Source organism: Berghia stephanieae, chromosome 5 (assembly GCF_034508935.2).
Source record: "Berghia stephanieae isolate SIO BIC M18660-M18661 chromosome 5, UCSD_Bste_1.3, whole genome shotgun sequence".
Classification (NCBI taxonomy): domain Eukaryota; kingdom Metazoa; phylum Mollusca; class Gastropoda; order Nudibranchia; family Aeolidiidae; genus Berghia; species Berghia stephanieae.
The window spans coordinates 25308751-25330723 of record NC_088364.1 but is presented as its reverse complement, the minus strand read 5'-3'; the positions used below and the strand labels follow the sequence as shown (position 1 = coordinate 25330723).

The window sequence follows — 21973 nt, the reverse complement described above, 5'->3', positions numbered from 1 at the left end:
ATTTGAACCATTCCCCTTTGTCTTACTTTTTCCTCAAGTCCTTTTAATTGTACATCGAGAATATATATGACCTAAATGTGTTGCAAGCGCCGTAAAACCTCTAAAAAGCAAACAAAAAAGAAATACCCTGAGGGCTGGGGAACATTTGAATCTTCATCAGTCCACAGCCTTGCTATCTCTATCCCTCGTCGTCTTGTCATTTCTATGTGACTTTATGTCCTTGTCCTTGTCCTGGGATAGAATCATTGGTTTTGCGTGGGTCCTGCCCGCAGACTTTTTTATTGAGCAACTGGATGAATTTTTCTGTTTGTGAGGGTAATATTTTTCCCCCCTGAAAATCACCTCTCCATTATTGATAATGCCATTTGTAGGGGATTATTATGTTACAATTTGAGTGTGTCTGGGCCTTTTACTCTTTTTAACATGTGAGTTCAATTTCCATGTTGCTCTCTGTCCATAGCATTTGAGTGTATCTTTCTTAGTGGAGATCTGCTTGCAGTTATTTGGGTGGGACTTGAAAAAAGAATTGGTCTTTATTTTTGGCATTATCAATTATACTTATACTTTCACATTCTATGACAAGGAATTGCTGAATCTTCACGAGTTGAAGGATGAAGTCTAAAATCAAGATCAACACTCACAAAAACACTGGATGTAAAATTGTGTAATTTCTTTGTCCTTTTTCCCCTGGCTATTTTGAAAATGAAATATCTTCTCTTTTGTTTTTGTTTTGCTTTGTTTTGTTGCCAAATCTGTAGTTGATTTGATATTTTTTGACTTGGCACATGCCTATATCCTAGATTGTTATTTACTGTATTAGTATAGGGAATGCTCTGATTATCTCCTTTGTCGAGGATCCTGTAATGCAATCTATGTGTGACATTGGGTGGCCTTAGTTTGCTGCTTGGTTCTACATGTAACTAACCTTCTCTGTCCTCGTTTTTCTCAGGTGCCTGAGATTCAAGAGTGTTGCTATCACCAATTCTAAATCTAATAGTCCTCTTGTGGAACATTCGCTTCTTAGGCTCTGGAATGACATTAACCTGTAGCAAGCGCCATTAAAACTAAAAAAAGATCTGCAAGTACAATACACACAGAAAATAACATGAATACCGAAATAGACAGAGAACATTTGTAATGTTTATGCTTTTTATTCAAACTATAAAATAGCACGTGTCTCAACTTAGAAAAACAAATTATCTTTAACATCAAAAATCATAAAGTACGCAACCTATCTCAGCAAAAAATGATTACTGTGATATTTCTATGTTGAATTTGACTTTGAAAAACAATCTTGAATCATTGAAAGCAAACCTTATTCACATAATTAGAACATTTGGTTCACCCTGGAGCCTAGCTAGTCTTTTGCTGAAAGGGGAAACAGATGGATTTTTTTCTGGTGAGACATGATATTTTTTCATTGAAAATCGTTTCTCCTTTTATTTTGATCTTCGACATATATATTTATTTATCATTGTGATGGAGATCCTATGGCATTGTCAGTATGGGACCTAAAGATGTTTTCAGACTTGTTATAAGGACACATTGCTCTTGGGTCGACTTCTGATTTCTATGGAAATTGCCCCCATTGTCTTAGGTTCGGTTAAGTGCCAGTAAGTTCCTTTATCAGAAAGAGTGAGCACAATGGATAGTTGCATTCATGGCAGAAAATTTGTTACCGTTGACCTTGGCTTCAGAATTAGTAGACTTGGCTTATGCGTGTCGTCAAGATCATCCCCATGCTTTGTCTGGTGTTCGTTTGGAAAGTCGTCTGCTACCAATAAAATTAAACCTGGTGGGAAAAAAATAATTAAGAAAGCTCTTGTCGAGGATTTGAAGAGTACACCATTCTCTTTAAATATTGATGAAGCCACCAGTACAAATGCTAAAAAGGTCTTGTCAATCCTTGTCAGCTCCATGAAAGGGGGGGTGGGGGGGGGGGGGGGTAAGACGATGGAACTATTAAGGACATCTTCCACTATTTTAAAAGCAATTTGGTGTGTTTTTGATCGAAATGAACTGCCATGGGACAATCCTGTTTCCATTCTAAGTGATAGCTGTGCTGTGCCATGGTGTGGATGGCTCAACATGCGCACGCATGTGTTTTTGTATGAATTTCGAAAAACTTCAGGGATTGCATCAACTGCACTCTGATTTCCCTGGCTTTATATATCCTTTGATTTTATAAATATATTTCAGTCATTGTCACCTTCAGTAGCTGCCAACCAGTCAGAATGTATGACCTTCCAGTTTGTGAGCAACTATCGTGATGTTGTGACACATTGGTCTGTGAAACTACACTGTAACTGTTGAAAGTGGTTGAACTATAAATATACGATTGTTACTGTATGTTGAATGCCATCTTATTTTCATTGACGCTGATTTGACCCCAACATTTTTCTAGCTTCTAAAACTAAAGTATTGAGATATTTAGATAATCGAGACACGGCTATTTGTAAACGAATTGTCCTTGTTTCAGGTTCTTGAGGCGATGGTGGACAGCGTTGAATCACGGGAGTTATTTGTTGTGTTCGTGTCCGAGTTTGAGAGATCATGTCGTTTCTTATCCAAGAATGACAAACATGTAAAGCGCTTTTTGAACAGCTTCAGAACGTGTCGGTTGAAACTAAAGGAGAAAAAAATGAAAATGCCTTGACTTCCATTAATGACAACAGCTGGGTATCTGTTTGAATAGAACGTTGAAAAAGAAAATTAGAATGGTGGGTAGGACTCTCATTACAAACATCTCTTACATCGAAATTCTGGCGCTATCGATTATTTCACGAATAATTTGTGAGGACAAACTATCGACAAAGTCGAAGGTCAACAGCTAGAAGAGGTGGCATGCTTTAAATACCTTGGGGCTACAATCAACAAAGATGGCCGAAAAACAAGAGAAATTTAAAACAGGATATCAATGGCAACGAATGCAATGGCAAAACAGGATAAGCTATGGAAAAGCAAGAACATGGCATTCAGTTCAAAAAATTATATAAGGCAATTGAAATATCAATCTTATCAGGTTATGAAAGTCAGACATTAACCTCAGAAAAAGGACGCGACGCAATTATTCAAAAACAAATGCTATTGGCGCATTTTCGGCATCTTACGGGAATCCCTCCTGTCTTCAGTCCAAAGAAGACAATTGTTCTGGTTTGGTCATGTTTCTCGCCATGAGAGATTGGCAAAAAAAACATTATCCAAGGGTCCTTGGGGGGGGGGGTGCATTCAGAAGGAGAGGGCGGCAAAGTGACGGGTGGATAACGTAAAAGAATGGACAGCCCAACATTAATGAGGAACGCTGAGGATAGATCTGGATATAGAGCCCTTACTGCAGTCTTCTCTCATGTCCTCTCAAGTGCGGCTATGCGGTCTTGTAGTATGAAACTCGCCTTTGGATCAGAAGGTCCTGGGTTTGAGTCCCGCTCTGACCGGCACATAAAACATTGAAGGAATACACTTTTGAATATGCTTACCACTCTCTATAATTATTGCCATTCAGATTTTTGTCCTTGAAAAGGCCTCTTTACTCATATTCTCTTACCTACTCAGGTGTAAAATGAGTACCTGACCGTTAATACCTTTGTCTCTGTCGGGAAAATTGAAATATCACCTAATAGGCGTCATGTCTCGTCCTACATGTTAAGTGTTGCTGTTGGATAGGGACGCCTTGTAAAGCGCTTTGAGCACGTTTAGTGGATATTGCAAAATCTCAAGTCTTCTGTACGACCACCTCGGTCAAGAAAATGAGTTCAGGTGACAGGACATGCACTATCCTACAAAGCAGGCACGTGCGGTGACCTTTTTCCCTGGACAAGCATATTTATTTTCTCACGACGTTGTCAACAAAATCACAAAATTAAGCTTGTCTAACATTCACTATCAACATGTCCCACAATTAGTAATAAAACAATAGGCCTATCAGTGATAACGACAAGACGTCCACACTCAATCATTTAAACTGAAGCAAGACTTCCTAAAATACTCAAACAAAAAACAACACAAAACAGCTCGTATACTATCACACACACATACACAATTAAATACATCACACACCTATCTAATTACCAAGTGGATTCTTGGAAGACTGGGAAGTAACCGTCAGCAAATGAGAAAATAAGACGGTTGTGCGGTTATCTGGTCTTGTGGTATGACACTCGCTTTCGGATAGGAAGGCCCTGGGTCCGAACCTCGCTTGGCGCATAGTTGAAACGGCTCTTTACTCACACTCTCTCACCGTTCTCAGGTGTAAAATGAGTACCTGGCCGTTAACAGTGTTGTCTCTGTCGGGAAAAAAAAACTGATATCGCCTAACAGGCGTTATGTCTCGTTCTACAAGTTACATGTTGCTGTTGGTCAGGACCCTTAGTAAAGCACTTTGAGCAAGTTTAGTGGATATTTGGATATTGTGCTAGTGTGTGTGTGTGTGGGGGGGGGGGGGGGGTTTTTTCGTTTTTGTTTAGTTGTATAACAAAGATGTTAGATGAAATATAATGAACTTAGTCTGGTTAATAATTCCTTTCCACACACGTACCCGCGTTTGTAGATATTTGTTTCATATGATCCTACCTCAAGACATCGCTGTCCAAAACTTCGCCGAGGATAACCAGAGTCCAAAACATTCCAGTGAAGGCCGACAACTTGATGTAGATGAAGAGGTCCTTACGATCCTGTTTCCTGAAATCCTCGTTGGTTTGGAGACTTCGAACTGCGCGGATTTTGACGATGACAATGAGGAAGAATACGGTATTGAGGAGAACTACTGTGATCACGGGCACATAGATCGCCAAGGCTGGGGATTGAAAAATCGAAGTGCTTATTCGCAGTAGTACTGCGAATAGTGATTTCACACGGTAGAATCACTATTCGCAGTAGTAGAAGAAAAAATAACACCCATAACCACTACCCGCCATATTCTCAAAATTTCCTCACCCCCACGTCCCCGAAAGACTAGGAGAAAACATTATTATGTGCCAGCGAAAGTGTCCCTTATGGAAGAGTGCATCGGCGACAGGTAATTTTGATTATTTCTAGTAAAACCCCAAGGCAGTGATTTGTTGATATGCCAAAATACAATAGAGCACGCTTATAACGCTTGTAACGAATTGACGGGAATAAGGAACACATTTCTGCATGCTGTTAATATACTTGTTCTTCTCTTTGTGTAAATGTTTCCATAACGCTACAGCGAACAAGCCATACTGAGTTGACGGACGACTCGTGAGTAATCCCCTAACATTTTTTCCTTCTATGTTTACGCCTGATATAACGAACCCGCTTGTAAAGGACCTTTCTCATTAGAATAGGCACCGCCCAAAGAACTCGCAAAATACACAGACACGCCTGAGGAGTACCGTTGTGACTCGTGGGGTCAATCCGACTAGTAGGCTATTTGTGGTTAAACACATGCATGTCTTCACCTCTATGTTACAGCTGCTTAACTACTGAAATCTCAGAAAACATAACTTGCTGTGTCTAGTTAGAATCGAAGTACATTGTATAGCCATTTTTAATGGATAAATTACATACATTCTGAAATGTTGTGACAACTTCATTATCAAATAATGATTGTCCGATTTTCCAAGCAAGCGGAGTAAGGACAACCGTTTTTTTTTCTTTAGGTTGCGTAGATGGAAATCACCCACCTTGAGCTTGGGAGTCCATTATCAAGATTTTGGCTTTCTGGTCTTGAGGCGTCAAGTCCCTGGTTTGAGTCCTGATTTCACTCGCGTTATGGGCAGAACAAAATTGATTCATTTGAAAATGCTCTTAATTGACATTCTCTTGCCTTATTCGAATGTAAAATGAATACCTGATCGGTAACGGCGTTGTCTTCATATGAAAAGAAACCCCGTTTGAAATAACGCCTTAAGGCGACATGGGTAGTTCTACATATTCAGTACTGCTTTTGGTTTATAATAATAATAATAATAATAATAATAATAATAATAATAATAATAATAATAATAATAATAATAATAATAATAATAATAATAATAATACTTTATTGCATCCCAAAAAGGAAATGTTTTGTACAGACGTGTTATAATTTACACAATAAGATAAAAATACAATGGAAATATGATGTATATATAAAAAGGAGCAGCTGCATAACCAGAGTCGCGCTTTATAATATGAATAATTTCAACACTGTAAAGTAGTTTAAACTGTCACTATAAATTGAAAATTGAAAAGATTGCAAAATTAATAAATTAATATTTACATTTTTTTGAAAATAAAAATGCGAAATAATCATATAAAATGATTATTGCTAGTAGTTATAAAGAATAATACTGAACGGCAGAAAAGATTTTCGGTGACTTTCTGTTTTCGTTGAAATAGAGAAAGGGCGACCACTCCTTCCTGACATAATAACTGATGGTCTTAGTGGATGATTCTGGTCATTTACTATTTTAGTTATTTTACTAATACAAAATTTCTCTTATAAAAGATCTACATCGTCAACATAATTTATATAGCGTTTAATGGATTTTTTAATATTTGAATTTATTGTGTTTCTTTCCACTGCTAAGCAATTGCCTCCCCAAGCAGTTATACAAAATGACAAGACACTTTCGATTACTGCTCTATAGAATAATGTGCAGAGGGTTTTATCTATTCTAAACTGAGAAAATTTTGATAAAAAATAAGTACGCCTGCACATCTTATGCCTAATTAATTTCAAGTGTTCATCTCACTTGAGCCTGTCATCAATAATTACACCAAGGTATCTGTAGTGAGGAACTCGCTGGACGAATTGGTCCTTTAATTTTAACGGTTCTATCGGTTCCTTCACTCTCCTAAAGTCAATCACTAGCTCCTTTGTCTTGCTTATGTTAAGCTCTAGGTGGTGGGCATCACACCAAGACACAAAAATTTCAATTTCTTGCCTATAAGCCACATCGTTGCCATTTGTTATGAGGCCTTCAAGAGCGGTGTCATCTGCAAACTTTATTAAAGGTACACTCAGGTTTTGACTTCTACAGTCATTCGTGTATATTGTGAATAATGCAGGGTACAATACACAACCTTGAGGAGCACCAGTATTTGTAGTTATACAGGAAGATATGTTTTGTCCTATTGAACATATTGTGCTCTCTCCGTAAGAAATTCGAGCACCCAAGCAATTATATACTTGTTTAAATTCAGACTAGTCAATTTTTGAATAACCAACTGAGGTTGCATTGTATTGAACGCTGAAGAAAAATCTGCAAACAGCAAGATGCAATAGCTCTTAGCGTGATCTAGATGCCTGTAAATGTTGTTTGTAAACAGCAGAATGGCATCCTCTACGCCACGTCCTGGTTTGTAAACAAATGATGACCATCATTCAATGGTATAAACTGGTTCCTAATTTTAACAAGAACAAGTTTTTCTAAAGATTGGGACACCTTGTAAATCTAGGGGACTTTGTGCCCACTTTTTAGTTAGGAATTTGGAAGTGCGCGCGCGAATGTTTATGTGTTTGTGTCTACGTGTGTGTGTATTTATTTTGATAAAGAAGGCGTTGGATAAACAAAATCAAAGCAGACATGGCGGAGATGACAAAAATATACTGTAGGAGAGGTTGACTGAAATAAACAAGTAATGATTTAAAGAATTGACTGAAATGAACATTTTTTCATGTCTGGACTTGCTCGTTTTATCAGTGCTCTAACTGAATAAGCAACATCATACTTTATGAAGACCTTGAAATTTGGATTGATAATATAATATCAACGTTACGGCATGGGATTCGATAACTGCTTTGGCAAACAATCTGACAACTCTTACTTTAGCAATTAAAAAGAAAGAAAAAAAAGCAAGTAAGCGACTATCGAGGTTCAATAGTTTTAAAAAGCCCGGCAGGGCGGAGAATAACTTACGATCAGCTAAGACGGAATTTCCTGTTGTACAGTAACCAATTTGGTTCCCATCATGCAAGATATATGACGTCACAACAATACTAATAACAATGGAAGATGGAATCAAGAATGACAAAGCAATGTTCCTTAATATCCTCCTTTTCTCTTTCCTTTGTGCTTGGTGAGATGATCGAATGTTTGACGTAAAAACTTGGAACATATGGAAGCAGCACAGAAACGACCAGGTGAAAAAAGACAACCAAGCAAAGTGGACAATAACGTTAATGACTTTGCAAAGCTGTGCCGAAGAGTTTCTGGATAAAAGAAAAGGAGAAATGAAAAGATGTATAAGGTGATCTGTTACCAATCCAAATTGTGGGAAGTGGCACATAAGGGGGTATGTAGTGGGATGAAAGTGGACGAAATCTTTAGACTGTGATAGAAGCATGACAATTGGTATATATGTCGTCCAGTATATTTTTATAGTGGTTCTGGACCAGTTTGTAAAATAAAAAATGAATCAAAATTGCCGCCAAAAATCCAATATGGTTACCATATCCCCCCCCCCCCCCCCCCCCCATGTCCATGTATAACAATTTCTATACATGAAGATAAGTTGAAAAACAGCATTTCTTTTAATTATTGATAATTGAATGAGTTATGGCCCCTGCAAAATGGTCGTCATTTCATTCAAACTCGAAGAATACGTCAAAATTATGAGATTTTGATTTAATGCGTTACAAAGAAAAAATGTCGTTGCACATGGTGTCAACATTTTAAATGTAAAATATCATCTCATCAAAACGACTATTAGATAAGTTATTTAACTTTTTAATTATTTACGGCTATGTGGTCTCGTTGTATAATACTTGCCTTCGAATAGGTAGCTTTAGGGTTCGTGTCCCGCTCTGAGCTGAGCATAGTTGAGTCAATGAAAAATGGCTCATTTTCTCACCGTACTTAGGTATAAAACGAGTACCTGGCTATTAACAGTTGTTTTTATCCGAAAAAGATGTAATATCACTAACAGGCGCCATGTCTCGTCCTTCATGTTAAGTGTTGTTGTTGGCTGAGGACCCCTTGTAAAGCGCTTTGAGCACGTTTAGTGGATATTGCACTAAATAAATGCTCACATTTTTGTGCTCATTAGAAATATCCGCCAAAAATTAAAGATATTAAGAATTAAGTTTAATAAAAATCAGAATATAGACGTCTAATAATATTATCGAAAAAATAAAAATTGTTTATATGGTGTTGACATTTATTTTTTGTCTCATTACAAATTTTGGGTAAGATTTAAAACAAAACTTTTTGCTGCTTTATGCTCATTAAAATGGCCGTCAAAGGTCCACGGTGGACGCAATGTTTTTCTTTAAGGTAAAGTATTAACATTTCTTAACAGAAAAATATATTTCTACTAGTAGGCTAGATGTATCTGAAGTATGTAAAAATTCATAGTCTTTTAAAAGACTTAAACAAGACTTTTGTATTTGCTCATCTATAAATGGATAAATAGATAGATGGAAAGATAATATATAGATATATTCATGATGAATATTGATGGATAAATCGGCAAGCATTAATAGGATGAAAGAGGAAGACACTGCTATTTCAATACTCACAATATTTCTGGAAAGTTAGTCGCTATCAATAACAGCAGCTGCGCAATCAAAAGACTCAAACTCAACCCCAAAGTGTTACAACCAGCAACCGTTCGAAGACTTGGAAATAGACAATACGTCGTCACTGTCACAAAAAGACAGATAATTGAAACTGTCAGAATTGCATCATTCAGCACAGTCATTCCGTTTTGAATGTACATGTATTTGGGCTGAAATTTGGACTCTAATAGTTCTTGACAGATGAGAATCGATCCATTTTTGCCACGATCTTTTGATACTTGGTTCATTTCAAAAGGCTCTTTGAGTTCTATTGTCAATTCGCTGAACTTGATTTTAACAGAAAGTAAACGGGAAGACAAATACGGGTAGTGTGCAAAATTAATTATGATTTGATCTTTAGGTATTTCAACATGAGGACACATCAAAACAGGTTGCCATTCAATGTAATCTGATATTGGAATGTCTGATTTTATACTTAAACTTAAAGATGAGGCAATGTATTTGGATTCTTTGGTGACTTCTTTGCAGCTTTCAATTATTTCTGCAGCTGGTATGCTGTCATACATCATTTGCATTTTGAACCGTTTATTAAAGTTGTATTTCCCACTTTCAATGTGAAGAGTGTAATTGTTCAACATGTTCATGACCGCTATTTCAAAATCGTCCCTAGACAAGTTGTGTTTAGCCTCCAAGTATGTATCGACCCAAACCAGTGGAGTTGATTCACTGTTTACTGGTTTCTGGTTTGTACGGAATTCATGGAATGCTTTAGATTGGGTTATGCTTTCAGCAGGCCTTTCATTGGCTTCAACGTGTCTCTTCGTTCCATTGTTTACCGAGTTTTGACTTTTAATTGTACCAACGAGTTCCACGGGATCTATTGAATCTTCCTCATCCTTGTCAGTACTGAATGAGTCGCAGTAATGGTTGAGAAGGACACCTACTTTCAAATCAATTATCATCTCGCTTACCGATTCAAGCATGTAGTGTATCTGTGGGAAATATAAACAAATTTCACATGAGAGAAGGGACATATCTGATTAACTTCACTGAAAAGTGCGGTGTTATTTATTTTTTTTTTTTAAATTGCATTTTTGTTTGGATTTGGATGTCTTACCATTAGACATAAAAGCACATTTGTCACGAAGGCCATCAACGAATTCAACGAAGTTCCAGTAAAGGTAAAACTGAACAAGACTTAACAATAAATGGCTGAATTAAGAAGAAAAAAACGAGAGAGAGAGAGAGAGAGAGACACAGAGAGAGAGAGAGAAGAGAGAGAGAGAGAGAGAGAGAGAGAGAGAGAGAATAACTGAGAAAAGAGAAGAGCTGACGGGGAAAGAAAGTAAGAAAGAGAGAGAGAGAGAGAGAGAGAGAGAGAGAAAATGAGAGACTAGTTGAGAGAGAGACACACACAGAGAGAGAGAGAGAGAGAGAGAGAGAGAGAGAGAGAGAGAGAGATGGGAGTTGTGTGTATTTTATTAAAGAGCTAGACATCTGTAACCTAACAATAATTGCCTCCTGAGACAATAAAGATTAATATTATTTGACTACAATGATGTCCATGGTCGACTGTCAATTCCATATTTAGGCCAATGAAAGTTTCATCGGTACATCCGACACTCATTCGCCCGCACGGATCGTAACCTAATTAACGCAAAAATCTGCAAACGTTGCCACAAGACATACGTTTGAGAAACTGGCAAGAGACTAAGCGACAGGTTTGGACAACATCTCCGGTCTATTGAAAACGACGAGGACAAACTTGTCGCCCACCACTTCAATGGGTCCAGTCATCGAGGATTGCACGACATCCAAGTTGCCGTCCTTCAGTTCTGCCACAACACTAAACAACATAGAAAATATAGGGAGGCAGAACTGATACAAACACTGAACACCCTTTCACCTCACGGCATGAACTCCAGACTGGACCTAATTTAAATATTATACTACCTTTATCTCTTGCCCCCCCCCCCCCCCTTCCCCGCCTCCCCCGGCCATCCATCGTCATTTCCGTTTATTATAATATATCAGTATCATTAATACTTTGACTACAACTACTACTACTAATACTACTACTACTGCTACTACTACTACTACTACTACTACTACTACTACTACTACTACTACTACTGCTGCTGCTACTACTACTACTACTTCTACTACTACTACTACTACTACTACTACTACTACTACTACTACTACTACTACTACTACTACTACTACTACTACTACTACTACTACTACTAAAAGTACTTACTGTTCCTTCTGCTGCTGCTGCTGCTGCTGCTGCCACTAATAATTATACTTATACCGACATCCCTTATTCATTATTTTTTGTATATATTTTCAATTCCATTGTATTGATTTTCCAACAACAGTCTATCTAGATCTACACGTTTTTATATTTCACTTTTAACTGGATTACACAGTTCCTCCCCGCCTCCCATCTTTTCACTTAATTAATTGCGCACTTTTTAGAAATTTCTAGTATTCTATTTTAATTCGTGCTTCCTTACAAAGGAGCATACTATTTCCTCCAACCAATGTTTTGTTTATTCATCTTAACTACGCCACTACCACATTATCTCATTCATCTGTAGTGTTTCATTCATTCTGTTTTGTTGATAAAGGGGAAACCCGAAACGTTCATTTGATCTGTTTTTGTAATTAAATTGAAGCTTACAATCAATTTCACATTATTATTTATTTCATGGAGAAGCAGGGTATTCAACCTATTATATTATATCAATATATTTCGATGTACATTCGTCTGATTTTTAAGATAAGATAAGATAAGATACATTTCCTTAATGAGGTTTACTATCTTTTCAGGGAGTCCATAATGTGCCAGAATTTTCCACAATGTTGCTCTGTCAATACTGTCGAAAGCCTTCTCGTAATCCAGAAAGTTGACAATAAGAGGAGAGTTCCATTCTATAGACTGTTCTACTATGACTCGCAGAGAGGCAATCTGGTCGGTGGTTGAACGGTTTTTCCGAAAACCTGCCTGTTCGTCCCGCAGTTTAGCATCTGTTGCATTCTTAATTCTCTCTAAAAAGAATGACTCAACTATAACAAAGAAAGTATTGGACTGGAACCCTCAGGGCAGAAGATCAAGGGGAAGGCCACGAGGAACATGGAGAAGAATTAAAGAAGCTGATATACAGAGAAGTGGTAAGACCTGGAATGAGATAAAAAAGTTGGCTCAGGATAGAGAAGGATGGAAACTGTTTGTCTGTGGCCTATACCCTGACCCAGGGTGAAAAAGCCAATGATGATGATGAAGAAGATAAGATATATTTTATTCATCCAAAAAATGGAAATTCGTTTATAGACGTGGCATGCATGTAAAAAGATACAACCAAGGACCAATAACAACACTTTATATATTAATTTGATAAATTGAGATAGGCCGTACCTCTGGCCTCTAGTCCGAACTTGTGTGTGTGTATATTTAAAAGATAGTATTTAATTTAATCACAGTTGCGCGTTAAAAATTCGAACACCATGTGGCAAAATATGAGTTAAGGTGACGTGTTGTCTCTGTTTTTATAGATATAAGGCGACGGCTCCTCATGGAGAACATAATATATTTGTGATAGTTCATAGCGCACAGTAACAGATCCGATTGAAACAAATCAATCTGGAGGACAAAGCAATGTCTGCCATGCAAACATTGCACTATTTTGATTTCCTTGCAATTCATTTACATTTCAAATTATAACAATAAGACAATGTAAATGTTGCTGCTCGAAGCTCGAAGCTCGAAGAAATAACTAACAATATGTATTTGAATGCAAGCTCCAATTTAATAAACGAAAACAGATATTGTGGAGGTTTCGAATCTGCCAGGGTGATGAGGACTTCACGGTAGAGAAAGATAAAATTCTTGACTTCTTCCGGGACCGACAATATCCTGAAACATACTAAAACAGGCGAATAAGGTGAATAAACAAAAACATTGATGGGGCATGAAATAGTATGCTCCTTTGTAAGGAAGCACGAATTTAAATAGAACAATATATATGTATAAAAGTGTGCAATTAATTAAGTCGGAAAAAGAGGGGTGGAGGGGTGGGGAGGAACTGTGGAGTGCAGTATAGAGAGTGACATAAAATAAAGTGTAGACTATTGTTAGAATATAAATACAATGGAATTGGAAATAAAGTTATACAAAATGTAGTAATAATAATAATAATAGTAGTAGTAGTAGTAGTAGTAGTAGTAGTAGTAGTAGTAGTAGTAGTAGTAGTAGTAGTAGTAGTAGTAGTTAGTGCGCGGCGGTCCTTGGCAAGCTTAAGGACCACGGTCCTACGGTCCCTGGGAAATGAAAACCGCAAGGACCGGTCCTAGGACCGGCGGTCCTTTTCGACATTGAACATTCCTGAGAGACCGTTTTGACCTTTGGGACCATGGGATCGTTCATTCTTGAACCGTTAAAGACCGCTACACGATGAAAACCGTGGTCTACAGGAGTAAAACACACGGAGTAGTCACACTCATTTCAAATTGTAACCTAATTAGAGAAGAGGGGTGATGCCTTCTTTATTTGATCACAGTACTTCATTGTTACTTCGATAATTTAGCGTGAATAAAATTTGAAATTTATCCCCATTAACGGAGATAATGGAATCACCCAAGGCGTTGATCGAGTTGTTCGTGGCGTTTATACACACACGCAACTCCTACCCCCCCCCCCCCCCACACACACACACACACAATGAGAGGGCAGCGAGCATTGAAGAGTAAGAGAGAGACGTGAAGTTATAATAAGAGGGGGTGGATGCGGTAATAAGTATATAATAAGTGGGGTCGATGGTGACTTTTCGCCAGATCTAACAAACCCAGCTACCCATTCACTGCTGAGTAGACAGGGATTCAGAAAAAAAACACGACTGCACCCTGGATCGATCTCTGGCCCTGTGCGTATAAAGAGAGTGCTCTATCAACTGAGCTATCGGGGTCCCCAAATATTCTATTGGACCTTTTAAAAATACAGACGTTATAACTGTTTTTTTGGAAGGAAGAAACTAATGAAACTCATATTATTTGATTAGTTAAAACACCAAACGAAATTTTAATATTATTGTATTATTTTAAATGACAACAATGCGATAGAAAGGAGTGGCGACAAGAGATGGACAAAAGAAAACAAAAAATCAGACTTGCAACTTGCTAGGTTTGAGACACACACACACACACACACACACACACACACACACATCTTTAGTAGTCACATACATTTCAAACAATAACCCATTAGAGAAGAGGGGTCATGCCTTCATCATAGATCATTGTCATTGCGATCATTATGGTGTAGTAAATTTTGAAATTTACCCCGTATAATGGAATCGTCCAAGGCGTGCGCCTCCTGTTCCCCCATCTCACACACGAAAGGGCGGTTTGCGGAGTGGAGGGAGGTGGTCGTCTGCCTCTATGGTCGTCTGTGTCGTTTAGTGTATGGCAAAGGGGGGTGGGTGCGATTAATTAAGTGGGATGGGTGGTGATTGGTGGAAGATAGGCAAAGGACCGAGGCAACGAATCGCTGGGGAAGTAGTATGGCGCCAGACCGTTGAAAGGTGATAAGAAGTGAGGACCGCCGGCGGTCTTCCTCTTTGGGACCAGACAACGGTTCACAGCTAAAAGACCGTGGGACCGGTCCTCGGTCCGGTCCTCAGCGCGGCACTAGTAGTAGTAGTAGTAGTAGTAGTAGTAGTAGTAGTAGTAGTTTTAGTAGTAGTAGTAGTAGTAGTAGTAGTAGTAGTAGTAGTAGTAGTAGTAGTAGTAGTAGTAGTAGTAGCCATAGTAGTAATTATACTGGTATGCAATTTGAGGAATAGACGATGGATGGCCGGAGGAGTCGGAGGGGTAAGAGATAAAGGTTGTATAATATTTAAATGGGGTCCGGGTTCTGGTTGGTGGCCGTCGTATTGGGAGAAAAACTTACGTTCAAGAAGGCCCATGAACAAATTGGCGTACGGTGGACAAATTTTTCCATCAGATCTCGGGAGATGCCATGGGCACCAAAATGGGTCCAACGTACGCCAGATTGTTCATGGGCCACCTCGAGCTTCAGTTTTTCTCCCAATATGACGTTACCAACCAGAATTTTTTCAAAAGATACATAGACGATTGCATCGGCGTCAACAACATGACGAAACTCCAACTCCACGAATACATCACTGCCCCTAACAGCTTCCATCCAGCAATCAGATATCCACAACTCACGTAGCCTTCCTGGACATCGCAGTTTCCCTCACCCAAAGTGGAATCAAGACGTCTATCCACTACAAGGAAACCTTCTCCACCCATCTTTACATCCCATCAAATGCAAATATTTCATTCCAGTTTTGCAGGACTTCACGGTAGAGAAAAGATAAAATTCTTGACTTCTTTCGGGACCGCCAATATCCTGAATACATACTAAAACAGGCGGTCTTGCGGTCGTTGCAGATGCAGGACATGCCCACACTTATTCGTGGAAAATTCCATCAAATTCCCGATAAAGTGTGGGACATCCGGTAGGCCTTCACCAGCACTGATCGCAATCTGATGTACGCAATCATTTGCAAACGTTGCCACAAGACATACGTGGGAGTAACTGGCAAGAGATTAAGCGACAGGTTTGGACAACATCTGCGGACCATTGAAACGAGGACGACAAACATATCGCCCACCATTTCAATGGGTCCAGTCATCCAGGATTGCGTGACATCCAAATCGCTGTCCTTCAGTTCTGCCACATCACTAAACAACATAGGAAATACAGAGAGACATAACTGATACTTAAACTTAACACCCTGTCACCTCACAGCATGAACTCGAGACTGGACCCCATTTAAATATTATACTACCTACCGTTATCTCTTGCCCCTGAAACACCTCCGGCTATCCATTGTCTATTCCTTAAATTGCATACCAGTATAATTACTTCTATGACCACTACTACTACTACTACTACTACTACTACTACTACTACTACTACTACTACTACTACTACTACTACTACTACTACTACTACTACCACTACTACTAGTACTGCTACTACCACTAACACCACCACCACTTCTACTACTACTACTACCACAACAACAACAACAACTACTACTACTACTACTAATACTACTACTACTGCTACTACTACTACTACTACTACTACTACTACTACTACTACTACTACTACTACTACTACTATTACTACTACTACTACTACTACTACTACTACTACTACTTCTACTACTACTATTACTAAAAGTACTACTGTTGCTTCTGCAACTGATATTGCCACTTATGATTATACTATTTCCTACATCCCTTACATTTAGTATAACTTTATATCCTATTCCATTGTATTTATTTTCTAACAATAGTCTACACATAAATGGTTTGCCGCAAAGGCACTCAAAGAAAACATATCCATAACAATAACCGGAATCGATATGTCCGCAACCTTTGATACGATCGACAGAGGAAAACTTTTGGAGATATTAACAGAAATAGTAGACGAAGACGAGCTCCGAATAATCCGATTTCTCCTCAGCAACACAAAGATACAACCAAGGATATACGGGGCCAAGAAACAGACACAGTTCGAAAGTAACATCGGGACCCCCCAAGGAGATAGTCTGAGCCCGATTCTGTTCACTTAGAACACGCTCTGAAAGAAGTTCGAAAAGTCATTCCAAAACCAACGACTCATATTGAGAATGCAATCCCTAGAGAAATCGCCTATGCAGATGATGTCGATTTTATTGGATCAACACCAGCAAATATAGACATCATACAAAATACCCTCATGAAATATAACCTCCAAGTCAATGCCAATAAAACCGAATTTACAACAATATCGAGGAACAAAGAGGAATGGAAAAGAACAAAGAAAGTCGGCTCACTAATTGGAGACACCGAGGATGTACAAAGAAGAAAACAGCTATCAAACGCCGCACTCAGTAAACTCACCAATGTATGGATTAGAGGTGACAAAATAAAGAGAAAAACCAAACTGAAACTGTACCGTGGTCTTGTAAAACCGGTACTTATGTATAACTGCGGCACTTGGGCGTTGACAAAATCTGAAGAAGAGCATCTGGATGCCTTCCATCGCACACAACTAAGAAGGGTACTGGACATCAAATACCCAAAAAAGATCTCAAATGATTCACTCTATAAGATCACAAAAGAAAGACCAATCTCCCTTGAATTTTACAACAACGATGGCAACTTTTCGGTCACATACTACGCAGGGACAAAAACATACCAGCTAGCCAAGCCATGTCGGGATACTTCCAAAAACACGGGAACCTTTTCAGAGGAAGACCGATCACAACACTCCCTGTGATCCTAAACAAAAACCTCACAACACTTGGACAAAGCATTAGTCTCATAACGGCAGGGGACCTTGAAAATCTGAGAACCCTAGCAGAGGACCGGCAATATTGGAGACACCTCACACAGGAAATACTGGAAACAGCCAAGGCGACCCGATCTTTCGGTCGAGACGCGAAAGGCATCTAAGTCAAGTAAGTCAAGTAAAGTCTACACTTTATTTCATTTCACTTTTTATACTGCAGTCCACAGTTCCTCCCCACCTCCCTCCCACCCCTCTCCCATTTTTTCACTTAATTGATTGCAAACCTTTTATAAATATCTATTGATCTATTTTAATTCGTGCTTCCATACAAAGGAACATACTATTTCCTGCCCCATCAATGTTTTTGTTTATTCGCCTAACAACGCCTTTATCACATATTATCTCATTCGTCTGTGGTGTTTCATTCATCCTATTTTGTTGATAAAGGGGAAACCCGAAACATCTACATTATCTGTCTCCGTTTATTAAATTGAAGCTTAATGACAATAAGATAACAAGAAGTACCCGCATAAATATTGATATTGATTGAAACATACCTTCTCGAGTAGCATGCTACTCAGGGATTTTAAATCCTTGCCAAAGTGAGGTCTTGAACCTTGATCATTTTCCATTGGCAATAACCAAATCCGTATGTGATAGGGAAGACCTTTGATTTCCTCCATGGCTGTAACACAATGGTTCGCCTTGAGAATCTTACCTTCCGTACACAACATTTTCCTGCATGTTCCCTGTTGTGGTCCAAGCATTAAAAAAATTGCGTAAATTTATTTATGCCTATAAAATGCTTTTGTCACTCTATTCTGTTCTATATCTTCCAGATTTTGGAACTGATTGTGAATACGATTTGTTAAAAAATATCATCCTCCTCCTCCTCCTCGTCGTCGTCGTTGTCGTCGTCATCATTCTTTTTCTTCTTCTTCTCCTTCTTCTTCTTCTACTACTACTACTACTACTACTACTACTACTACTACTACTACTACTACTACTACTACTACTGCTACTACTACTACTAGCTACTACTACTACTACTACTACTATACTACTACTACTACTACTACTACCACTACTACTACTACTACTACTACTACTACTACTACTACTACTATTTCTACTATTATTACTATTACTACTACTACTACTACTACTACTACTACTACTACTACTACTACTACTACTATTTCTACTATTATTACTATTACTACTACTACTACTACTACTACTACTACTACTACTACTACTACTACTACTACTACTACTACTACTACTACTATTTCTACTATTATTACTATTACTACTACTACTACTACTACTACTACTACTACTACTACTACTAGTAGTAGTAGTAGTAGTAGTAGTAGTAGTAGTAGTAGTAGTAGTAGTAGTAAAAGAAGTATTGGTAATAGTAGTAGAAGTAGTGGTAATGGTGGTGGTTGTAGTAGTAGTAGTAGTAGTAGTAGTAGTAGTAGTAGTAGTACTAGTAGTAGTAGTAGTAATTGCTGATGACATTATTTTCTACTATCACTTTTGAATACGACCAGGCAGGGATGAAACTATCTAGGAGCCTACATTATGTTATTTGAAATTTCGAAGAGCTTGCAGGACTCAAAAGTCGAGGACACTGCTCGGTAATTTTAATCTCTGCCTCTATCTCCCCTTTCAAATATCGGTGTTATATTTACATGTTCCGGTCTATTGAAAATTTTCTCTGGTCTAAAGATGTTTGTAAGAGGCAAGTGTAGAAAGGAGCAAATGTTTGTGTACAGTTCTTGATGCATTTACTACCCGAGATCCCGTCCGGTCCAGAGGCTTAAACCACGCATCAAATTTAGAACTCTTTTCTCACAGACCATTATTTTATCCAGTTGTTTCGATGTCATATAATTCAATTACACAGTTAGGTAGATCGTCTTTGATATAAATTAAAAGTGAATTTTCTCCTTATTCATTCACAGACTGTTATTCATTCGACTATGAATATTGTGTTTGACAAGAAATTTATCAACCTCCTCCCACGATATTATTTTTCAGAGATTTTTAAAGTATATTATGGCGCTGATATAACCTAAATGTCTTGCAAGCGCCGTAAAACCCTTAAAAACGAACATAAAGTATATTATTTCAGCAAGGATTTTGACCTACTTTCTAAGTTTATCAACTATATGTCATTACAAGACCATTTTTAGCGGCAATAACCCAGTAGACATGTTGAAATTGATAATTTTCACTTCGGATACTAAAATTTAATTTTAAATTTATTTTTTAAATTTTAATTCTGGAGTTTTAAAAAATGAATCTAAACCTAATAATTTGAGTTCAATTGATCCAGAAATTTGAAGAAATAATTTGTAAAAAATATTATTTATTTTCTAAGATGTCGACAGTTTTCATGACAACCAATTTGTTTAAAAATTAAACAGCACCATTAGACATAAAAGCACATTTGTCACGAAGGCCATCAACGAATTCAACGAAGTTCCAGTAAAGGTAAAACTGAACAAGACTTAACAATAAATGGCTGAATTAAGAAGAAAAAAACGAGAGAGAGAGAGAGAGAGAGAGAGACACAGAGCTTCCAAATCAAAGAAACTTGATCAAATAAAAAGCCAGCTACCTGAGAGGTAAAGTCTTCAAAGAAGCCCGTATCACATTGCTGCTGCTGAATTCTTATAAAAGCGGAACGGTCTTCACTGCCATATCTGACGAAGTCCCAGGTTTGAGAGTTTTTGCCATAAGATAAAAGTCAGTTTAATTGATCAATATTTAAAGGAAGAGTTTTTGGGCCGAAATTTTAAATGCATGTGTTTTTTTTTTCTTCAGAGAATGGTGATGCATTTATTACGTAATAAATAAAGGGAGAAATAATTTGATCTTACTGTTAAAGGGATTACTTTACTTATGCCCGTCACTCCTAGTGGAGCATAGGCCGTCGACAACAGTCCTCCATCTTCCTCTGTCCTGGGCCATCTTCTCCAACTCTCTCCAGGTGTGTCCCATCCTCTTCATGTCCGCCTCCAGGTCTCGCCGCCAGGTGTTTCTAGGCCGCCCTCTCTTCCGTTTTCCCTGGGGGTTCCATCTCAGCGCCTGCCTAGCGGTGTTATTGGTTGGCTTCCTCAGGGTGTGCCCAATCCATCTCCATCGGCGGCGTCTGATTTCGTCTTCTGCTGGCATTTGAGATGTTCTCTGCCACAGGTCTGCGTTGTTGATCCTGTCTGGCCAGTGAATCTTGAGGATCCTTCTGAGGCAGCTATTGATGAAGGTCTGTACTTTTCCGGTGGTGGTCTTCGTGGTCCTCCATGTCTCCGCTCCATACAAAAGGACTGACTTGACATTTGAATCGAAGAGTCTTATTTTGGTTCGGGTTGACACCACCTTGGAGCTCCAGATGTTTTTAAGCTGCAAGTATGCTACCCTCGCCTTGCCAATTCTTGCCTTTACGTCTGCATCTGTGCCACCCTGTTTATCAAATATGCTGCCTAAATACGTGAAGTGGTCAACCTCATCCAGTTCGCTCTCGTGCAGTTTGATTGGTTCTTTACTATTTGTGTTTATTTTGATGACCTTTGTTTTACCCTCATGGTCCCTGAGTCCGATTTGTGATGACTTTGCTGTTATCTCTGTTGTCTTGTCCTGCATTTGTTGGTGATTGTGGGACAGCAAGGCCAAGTCATTTGCAAAGTCCAAATCGTAGAGCTGGTCGAACAATGTCCACTGAATCCCATTTCTCCTACCTGCCACTGCTGACCTCATTGTCCAGTCAATCGCCAAAAGGAAGAGAAAGGGTGACAGAAGACATCCCTGTCTGACTCCAGTGTTCACATTGAAGCTATCTGTCAGTTGTCCCCCATGGATTACTCGACAGGTCACTCCCTCGTAGGAACTTTGGATCAGGCTGACTATTCTTGTTGGAACCCCATAGTGGCGGAGTATTTTCCATAAGGTTTCTCGGTCCACGCTGTCAAACGCTTTTTCATAATCAACGAAGTTGATGTACAACGGGGAATTCCACTCCAAGGATTGCTCAATTATGATGCGTAGGGTTGCAATTTGGTCGACACATGATCTATTCCTGCGGAAGCCAGCCTGTTGGTCGCGAAGGAGTGGGTCAACAGCACTTTTAATTCTCTCCAAGATGA

At 38.6% G+C, this 21973-nt stretch overlaps 1 protein-coding gene across 3 annotated transcripts in view; it reads right to left on the bottom strand.

Moving 5' to 3' along the window:
• Positions 1-1131: 1131 nt before the first annotated feature.
• The window catches only part of LOC144972652 (uncharacterized), a 40093-nt gene continuing 19251 nt past the window's right edge, over positions 1132-21973 (bottom strand). For all 3 annotated transcript variants that reach the window (XM_078914131.1, XM_078914130.1, XM_078914129.1), the window contains 5 exons: positions 18377-18568; positions 9467-10458; positions 7866-8158; positions 4570-4792; positions 1132-2683 (listed from right to left, as the gene is read on the bottom strand). In XM_078914131.1, the coding sequence (XP_078770257.1) occupies positions 2476-2683; positions 4570-4792; positions 7866-8158; positions 9467-10458; positions 18377-18568 (1908 nt within the window). In that variant the 3' untranslated portion in view covers positions 1132-2475. The remainder of the gene's footprint in view (positions 2684-4569; positions 4793-7865; positions 8159-9466; positions 10459-18376; positions 18569-21973) is intronic.